This window comes from Giraffa tippelskirchi, chromosome 3 (assembly GCF_054371585.1).
Source record: "Giraffa tippelskirchi isolate mGirTip1 chromosome 3, T2T-mGirTip1v1.2.pri, whole genome shotgun sequence".
NCBI lineage: Eukaryota > Metazoa > Chordata > Mammalia > Artiodactyla > Giraffidae > Giraffa > Giraffa tippelskirchi.
The window spans coordinates 38883278-38892015 of record NC_137277.1 but is presented as its reverse complement, the minus strand read 5'-3'; the positions used below and the strand labels follow the sequence as shown (position 1 = coordinate 38892015).

At 42.7% G+C, this 8738-nt stretch overlaps 2 protein-coding genes across 2 annotated transcripts; both read right to left on the bottom strand.

Moving 5' to 3' along the window:
* Positions 1 to 288: 288 nt before the first annotated feature.
* Positions 289 to 1233, bottom strand: LOC145542496 (olfactory receptor-like protein DTMT). Its single transcript, XM_081581411.1, has one exon. The coding sequence runs from the start codon at positions 1231 to 1233 to the stop codon at positions 289 to 291; it is 945 nt and encodes a 314-aa protein (XP_081437537.1).
* Positions 1234 to 6369: 5136 nt separating this feature from the next.
* LOC145542023 (olfactory receptor-like protein DTMT) lies at positions 6370 to 7314 on the bottom strand. The gene has a single exon (XM_081579955.1). It carries the CDS (start codon positions 7312 to 7314, stop codon positions 6370 to 6372), a length of 945 nt encoding a protein of 314 aa, XP_081436081.1.
* Positions 7315 to 8738: the final 1424 nt, after the last annotated feature.

The following is an 8738-nucleotide window of genomic DNA, read 5'->3' as shown; positions in this document are numbered from 1 at the left end:
CCAGGCAAGAGTACTGGAGTGGGGTGCCATTGCCTTCTCCGCTTCTTAGGGTCACCTGGAGAGAAAAAAAAAGAGGAAGACTTGTAGGTCACTGACATCCCCTTTCCGAGTTCAACTACAAACCTCCACTTTATCTCTTGTACTTATTGGAAAATATCTTATTATGAAATTGTAACAAAAATATCATTGAAAAAAAAGTCTGGGTTAATATCCCAACATTAATATCAACACATCTACTGGATAAAATTATGCAGAAGTTTACCATCATAAATTTTACCAACTTTACCATCACAGAGAGAAGTGAAATTTTTTTTTACAAAAGACTCTTCCCAGGGCTCCCTTCATGTCCCTGTTCCTCAGGCTGTAGACGAACGGGTTCAGCATGGGAGTCACCACAGTGTACATCATAGCCATCACAGTCTCCTTAACAGTAGAATTATTAGCTGATGGACATAAGTAGAGACCAATAATTGTTCCATAAAACAGGGACACCACCGTGAGGTGGGAGCCACAGGTAGAGAAGGCTTTGCAGATGCCCTTAACAGAAGGGACCTTAAGGATAGAGAAAATGATTCTTGCATAAGACATGATGATGAGTAGGAATGGCAGGACAATAATGAGCCCTCCGACGACAAATATCACCAGCTCATTAAGTCGAGTGTCAGAGCAGGACAGCTTCAGCAGAGCAGACATGTCACAGAAAAAATGGGGGATCACATTGTCCACACAAAAACACAGTCTGGCCATGAGCAAGGTGTATAACATGGCAGGGACCGTGGTCAGCACCCAGGACAGCACCACCAGGGAGGAACAGAGCCTGGGGCTCATGATGGTGGTGTAGTGCAGGGGGCAGCAGATGGCCACATAGCGGTCATAGGCCATGGCCACAAGGAGGAAGTCCTCCAGGTCTGCAAAGAACAGGAAGAAGTACATTTGTGTCAGGCAGCCAGCATAAGAGATGGACGGATCTTGGCTCTGCATGTCCTGTAGCAATTTGGGCATTGTGACAGAGGAGAAGCAGAGGTCAGAGAAAGACAGGTTACTGAGAAACAAATACATGGGTGTGTGGAGATGAGAGTCCAGGCAAATGAGGACGATGATGAGAAGGTTCCCCAGGACGGTGATAACATACATGGCCAAGAACAGGACATAGAACAGGTTTTGATGTTCTGACTCAATGGGCAGTCCCAGCAGAAGGAACTCTGAGACAACGTTTTGATTCCTTCCTGTCATGCTCTGTCTCCAGTATCTTTAGAAAGAAATAACAATGTCCACGAAAACTTGAATTTCAAAATGAGCATATTTCTGTGATATATGGGCTGCTAGATGCTTTGCAAAAATACTTTATATCATTGTCATCACAATAATTACAATCTTTACAGGACTCCAAATCTCTATAATGAGAATTTCCATGATTGGAAATGATTTATTTTCTTCACATTGCTTTAAAATGTAGCAATATTCCAGATTTTTTAAAGCACACTCTTATCCACTAGGTCCTGAGACACACGATATATAGGTTTTTCTTCATACCCCCACTAACTGTAATTAGTTTCTGTTTTGTCAATGTCTTCAAGTTGATTGATGCTCCAGAGCTTTTCCTTTTTACCTGTTCCTTTTTTTAGGGAAAAGGTAAACTACCTGTAATTCTATATATACCATGAAGAAACACTCATCTACTCCAATGGATTTTATGATTATTTGAGCTCTAGTTGCAAATGCCTCTTTAACCTATGAAAGAGGATACTCAGTTGCCTAACTGTTATCTTCCCTTGGACATTACACCCTCATTTTCAGCAAAGAAACTCATGATATTTCCTTAAGTCGCTCAGTCTTGTCCAACTCTTTGCAACCCCATGGACTGTAGTCTACTAGGCTCCTCCCTCCATGGGATTTTCTAGGCAAGAGTACTGGAGTGGGCTGCCATTTCCTTCTCCAGAGGATCTTCCCAAACCAGGGATCGAATCCGGTTCTCCTGCACTGCAGACAGATGCTTTACTGTCTAAGCCACCAGGGAAGCCCTTGTCCCTCCTCCAATGTCTCTTTGCCCCTTCCCCAATTCCCTTCTCCTTTAGTGGCTCATATTTCAGTAAAAGGGAATCCAGGTGCTCCACGACCTGAAAGTTTTCTTTCATTCCCTCCTTTGGTCATTGTCAGCTTCCTATCTGTTGGCAAGTCCTACAGATTTTCCTACCCTTTCAGACACTTCCATTAGCCACTCTCAGTACCCTTGATCTGGCTGACATCATGTCCTTTCTCTACCATTGAAATGGCCTCTTAACTCGTCTCCCTGCTTCCATGATTGAACCCTTCTCCTTCGGTATCCTGATCACAGTGTTTATAGCTTTCTTCTCTACCGAATGGTAGACAACCCGTAGGAAAGGCCGTGTCTGCCGTCACGACTGGAGCAGTGCTCGCAGCTGGTAGAGTGTCTGGATGTAGTTGATGTATCATAACACTCACTGGTTGTGCTTCCAGCTGAAACATGCATTCTTTCAACTTGAAAGACAGCAAACTCCTTCTAAGTTAGGAGTTTGCTGTCTGCTCCTACTAAATCCTCCCAGAACAAGAAGTACTAGACTCAACTACTAGTGCTAGCACTTTCGCACTGAATTTGACACTGTATTACCGAATTTATGGATGTAATTTGTCCCCATGGAAAATGTCCCCACACCAGATACACTATTCTTTTCACCGTTACAGAGGATATAAATAGAGATATTTATCTATATAGACAAAATAAATATAGGTATAGATGTACTCTCCAACTGGTTCATTTTCTTTCAAGAATCCTGATTTATCCACCCCAGCATGCCTCAAAGCTGGAAAAAAAAAAAAAGCAAAGGAGAAACGTCATTAAATGTGGGAAGCTCTTTCATGAAAGACATAACTGAATCCAACATCTGGAATTTCACTCCTTGAAGCAGGTTGAGCCAGCCACATGGATATAGGTACTGGCATCACAATGGGATGTTGTCACTGATGATGCCATGAGCCTCTCACTTTCTTCACTCGTTAAGTCAGTAGTTCTCAGCCTGGACTTCATTTAAGGCAACATAGTGCAGTGGTTCTAAAATTTAATAACCCATGAAAATCCCTTGGGAGCTCTGGTAAACCCTGATTTTGATATAGTAAGTCTGTGCCTGCATTTTTTTGGTAAGTACTAGTAATTTTATTATGGCATAATGCTTCTGCAATTTAATCAGCACCCAGTTAATGCCCATGCCACGGTCCATGGACTACACAGTGAGTAGCAAGGATACCTGGTACATTTTGAAAAATAAAGATTACTGAAGCCCTCAGATAAATTTAACCACAGTTTTTTATTGGAATATAATTGCTTCAGTCCATGGCGTTGTGAGGAGTCGGACACAACTTGGAGACTGAACAACAACATAATTGCTTCACAATATTGTGTCAGTTTCTGCTGTGCAATATCCATGCAAAATTTTCTAAAGCTCCAAAGTGATTCTAACATAAAATAAGGGTTCAGAACTATGACATTAATGCCTAGATTGAGCTGTCAGTATGCTGAAATTATTCAATATCATGGGAATACATAATACGGTGAGCAATACACAAGAATGCTGTCATTAATAAAAACAGATTATAACTAGTAGAATATCAATAAACATTTCTCAAACTTAGTGAAACTTTAGGAGGGAGCAAGGTGGAAAAGACGAGCATTACCATACCTGAAAAACTCTCCTGCAGAACATCATACAACCTGGGAAACCAAGACCCTCGGGTTGGAAGGTTTCTAAGGGATTAGCTCATTCACCCTCTGCCCAACTTACCCAGTGTGTGAGGGTGACTCCAGGACCCTGACCTGAGATCCTGCCTTCCTTTATTCACTAAAGCCTGTAAAATATCAGCCTCTGTAGTCATCACCTGTGTCTGAAACCTCACTTCTCACATCTCCCATCCTGCACATCCTCGGGCCTAAGGGGCCCTGGATCCCAGAGGAGTCTGGATCCTGGAGGGATTTATTAAAGACAAAGCAATTACCCAGGACCTCTCTAGGACAAATGCTCTCAGGGTCCAGGAGCAGTGACTGATTACAATCACTGATCACACCTGCCTATACTTTGGGGAAAATTGAGGATGCAGAATTCATGCAGGAAAGCTTGACCACTGCCTGTTTAGGGAATGAACGCCTTTGTGGTTGGAGCCCACAGGTGGAAAGTAAAAGATGATGGTTGGCGAAGCCATACTATGAACATCCTAAAAAATCTGAGGAATGTAACAGGCTGTTTTCTGTGGACAACAAGAAGCCTTCAGTGGTTTGAGGAAAGTGTCAAGAAAGACACATATTTTGTTCTGCTTTTTGTTTTTATTTTTGGCCCATGTTGGGCAGCATGTGGGATCCTGGTTCCTTGACCAGGGATCAAACCCATGCCCCATGAAGTGAAAGCACAGAGTCTTAACCACAGGAACATCGGGGAAGTCAATACACATATTTTGGAAATATACTCAGGGTGGCAAAATCTCTCAGTAAAACACCATTTCCCATAAACCACCTGACACTAACAAGGAGTAGATGTCTATGACACAACTCTATGCAGATATATAGAAAATACTAGAATAAGAGACAAGAGAAACTCTCCCTGATCATATTCCATTCTTCCTCAAGCCAAGATAGAAAAGAAAACCCAGTTTGAATCCCACTGAAGTACTTCTGCCTTCTTACCTCTGTGGGAAAACGTTACTGACACCTGCCACTTCCATTGTCTCTAATACCCCCCAAATATGTCAGAATACCTCCTAGTCTCCAGCTCTTCCTTATGCTGCAGTTATCTCTGGTCACAAAGCCATAATTACCTTTTGGGGGGCTGTGCTGTGTCTTCGTTGCTGTGTGTGAGCTTTTCTATAGTTGCGGTGAATGGGGGCTACTCTGTAGTGGTGGTGCGTTTTCCTCTCATTGCGGTGGCCTCTCTTGTTGCAGAGCACGGGCTCTTGGCACACAAGCTTCAGTAAGCATGGCACATGGGCATGACAGAGGTGCCTGGTGAGCTGAAGTCCATGGGGTCCCAGAAGAGTCAGACATGACTTAGCAACTAAATAACAAAGACAAACTCAACTATTGTAGCAAAGGAGATAGAAAGCTCACTTGAGGTTCGGGGCAGGTCAAGAAGACATTGGAGACATGAAAATAAATCAGAGGAGACAAGGTGGATGACAGAATAATGCAAACCTTTTCTCATGAAGAGATAAGTAAATATCTATATTCAACGATGAAAAATGTAGTTTAGTAGAGGTAAGCAGGGGAGTGAGAATTTTGAATTTTAAAGTATTGACCTTGATGACAGAGTATTATTTAAAGCATGGTTTTGGTTATTTTTTATCAAAATAAATGATAAATTGTTTAAAAAAGGAACACAGATACTGAAGAAGGGGCTCTCCTTTCCACCTCTTTATGTGGCAGACCTGGGTTATAAGTGGCCTTTCTAGGAGCATAGCATGGCCTGGATGGTGGCCTCATACATCTGGAAGGGCCAGCTTTAGGAAGGGACCACTGGCCCAACAATTTACTGCCATAGCGGCATGCAGTGGGGCAAGGAGGCAGTGCAACCCAAATTAATGTTATTTTACAAGCTATCACAGCTATGCTATTTCTTTTAGTCTCCTCTATATTTTCAGGGCTTCCCTGGTGGCTCAGATGGTAAAGAATCCCCCTGTAATGCAGGAGACACAAGAGATCCAGGTCGATCCCTGTGTCGAAAAGATCCCCTGGAGGAAAATATGGCAACCACCTCCAGTATTCTTGCCTGGAGAATTGCACGGGCAGAGGAGCCTGGTGGCTACAGTCCATGGGGTCACAAAGAGTTGGACACGACTGAGCAACTAACACTTTCTTCACTTCCATATTTTCAAATGGGACCTCGGGGGTTGTCTGGTTCAGTAAATATTAGTAGGCTACTGTGGGCCCAGGTTCTGCAGTTTCAGTCTCTTCATTCATGGAATTTCTGTCCAAGGTGGTGGGTCAAGGGAAGAACGGAGAGGGTGTCTCCACAGTAAATGAGTAAATGCTTAGTAAACAGTAGAGTTTATTTTATCAGTAAATAAAACACTGCAAACAATAAAGAAAAAAACAGAGGGGGGATACAAAAATTAATTGGAAGTTTAAAAATGATGTTTCTTAGAGTAACCTGGAGAGAAAAAATAAGCAAGATTCTGCTAGTACGTCACTGACATCCCCTTTCAAAGTCCTATTATATACCTCCACCATATCTCTTTTACTTATTGGACAATATCTTACTATGGAATTGTAACATAAAGATCATTGAAAAAAGAAGTCTGGGTTAATACCCCAATATTAATACCAATATACCAACCACATAAAATTATGCAAAAATCCCAACCTTAACATCACAGAGAAAAGGGAATTCTTTTTCTACAAAAGACTCTTCTCAGAGCTCCCTTCATGTCTCTGTTCCTCAAGCTGTAGATGAAGGGGTTCAGCATGGGGGTCACCACAGTGTACATCATAGCCATCACAGTCTCCTTAACAGTAGAAATATTAGCTGATGGGCATAAGTAGAGACCAATAACTGTCCCGTAAAACAGGGACACCACAGTGAGGTGGGAGCCACAGGTGGAGAAGGCCTTGCGGATGCCCCTGGCAGAAGAGACCTTGAGGATGGAGGACACGATTCGTGCGTAGGACGTGATGATGAGTAGAAAGGGGATCACAAGGATGAGCCCTCCCATGATAGATATCACCAGCTCATTAAGTCGAGTGTCAGAGCAGGACAGCTTCAGCAGAGCAGACATGTCACAGAAAAAGTGGGGGATCACATTGTCTGCACAAAAGTGCAGCCTGTCCATGAGCAGGGTGTGCAACATGGCATGGAACGTGGTGAGTACCCAGGACAGCACCACCAGGAAGAGACAGAGCCTGGGGCTCATGATGGTGGTGTAGTGCAGGGGGCAGCAGATGGCCACGTAGCGGTCATAGGCCATGGCCACAAGGAGGAAGCTCTCCAGGTCTCCAAAGAACAGGAAGAAGTACATTTGTGTCAGGCAGCCAGCATAGGGGATGGACAGGTCTTGGCTCTGCATGTCTTGTAGCAAATTGGGCATTGTGACAGAGGAGAAGCAGAGGTCAGAGAAAGACAGGTTACTGAGAAACAAATACATGGATGTGTGGAGATGAGGGTCCAGGCAAATAAGGACGATGATGAGAAGGTTCCCCAGGACGGTGGTGATGTACATGGCCAGGAACAGGACATAGAACAGGTTTTGATGCTCTGACTCGATGGGCAGTCCCAGCAGGAGGAACTTGGAGACAATAGTCTGATTCCTTTCTGTCATGCTTGGTCTCCAGTATCCTTAGGAAGAAATAACAATGTCCATGAAAACTTGAATTTCAAAGTGAGCATATTTCTGTGATATATGGGCTGCTAGATGCTTTGCAAAAATACTTTATATCATTCTCATCACAATAATTACAATCTTTACAGGACTCCAGTTCTCTATAATCAGAATCTCTATGATTGGAAATCATTTATTTTCTTCACTTTGATTTAAAATGTAGCAATATTCCAGATTTTTTAAAGCACACTCTTATCCACTAAGTCCTGAGACACAGGATATGTTGGTGTTTCCTCATACCCCCCACTAACTATAATTGACTTCTGTTTTGTCAATATCTTCAAGTTGATTGGTGCTCCTGGGCTTTTCCCTAAACCTGGTTCCCTTGTAATTCTATGTATACCATGAAGAAAAACAACTCCTTCAATGGCTTTGATGATTATTTAAGCTTTAGTTGTAAATATCTCTTTAACTTATGAAAGAGTATACTCAGTTGCCTAACTGTTATCTTCCCTTGGACATTACACCCTCATTTGCAGCAAAGAAACTCAGGATTTCTCTTTGCCCTTCCCCCAGTTCCCTCCTCCTCTAATTTCTCCTAAACTCATGATTTCTCTTTGCCCTTCCCCCAGTTCCCTCCTCCTCTAATTTCTCATATTTCTCAGTAAAAGAGAATCCAGGAGCTCCACAACCTGAAAGTATTCTTTCGTTCCCTCCTTTTGTCATTATCAGCTTCCTATCTGTGGGCAAGTCCTACAGATTCTCCTACCCTTTCAGAGACTCCCATTAAGCATTCTCAGTACCCTTGATCTGGCTGACATCATGTCCTTTCTCTACCATTGGAATGGCCTCTTAACTCGTCTCCTTGCTTCCATGATTGAACCCTTCTCCTTCGGTATCCTGATCACATTGTTTATAGCTTTCTTCTCTACCGAATGGTAGACAACCCGTAGGAAAGGCCGTGTCTGCCGTCATGACTGGAGCAGTGCTTGCAGCTGGTAGAGTGTCTGGATGTAGTTGATGTATCATAACACTCACTGGTTGTGCTTCCAGCTGAAACATGCATTCTTCCAACTTGAAAGACAGCAAACTCCTTCTAAGTTAGGAGTTTGCTGTCTGCTCCTACTAAATCCTCCCAGAACAAGAAGTACTAGGCTCAACTACTAGTGCTAGCACTTTAGCACTGAATTTGACACTGTATTACCGAATTTATGGATGTAATTTGTCCCCATGGAAAATGTCCCCACACCAGATACACTATTCTTTTCACCATTACAGAGGATATAAATAGAGATATTTATCTATATAGATAAATATAGGTATAGATGTACTCTTCCACTTGTTCATTTTCTTTCAATAATCCTGATTTATACACCTCAGCGTGCCTCAAAGCTGACAAAAAACACAAAGGAGAAGCATCACTA

Coding starts and splice junctions, on each gene's coding strand:
- LOC145542496 (XM_081581411.1), bottom strand. CDS start 1,233: ATGACAGGAAGGAATCAAAACGTTGTCTCAGAGTTCCTTCTGCTGGGA.
- LOC145542023 (XM_081579955.1), bottom strand. CDS start 7,314: ATGACAGAAAGGAATCAGACTATTGTCTCCAAGTTCCTCCTGCTGGGA.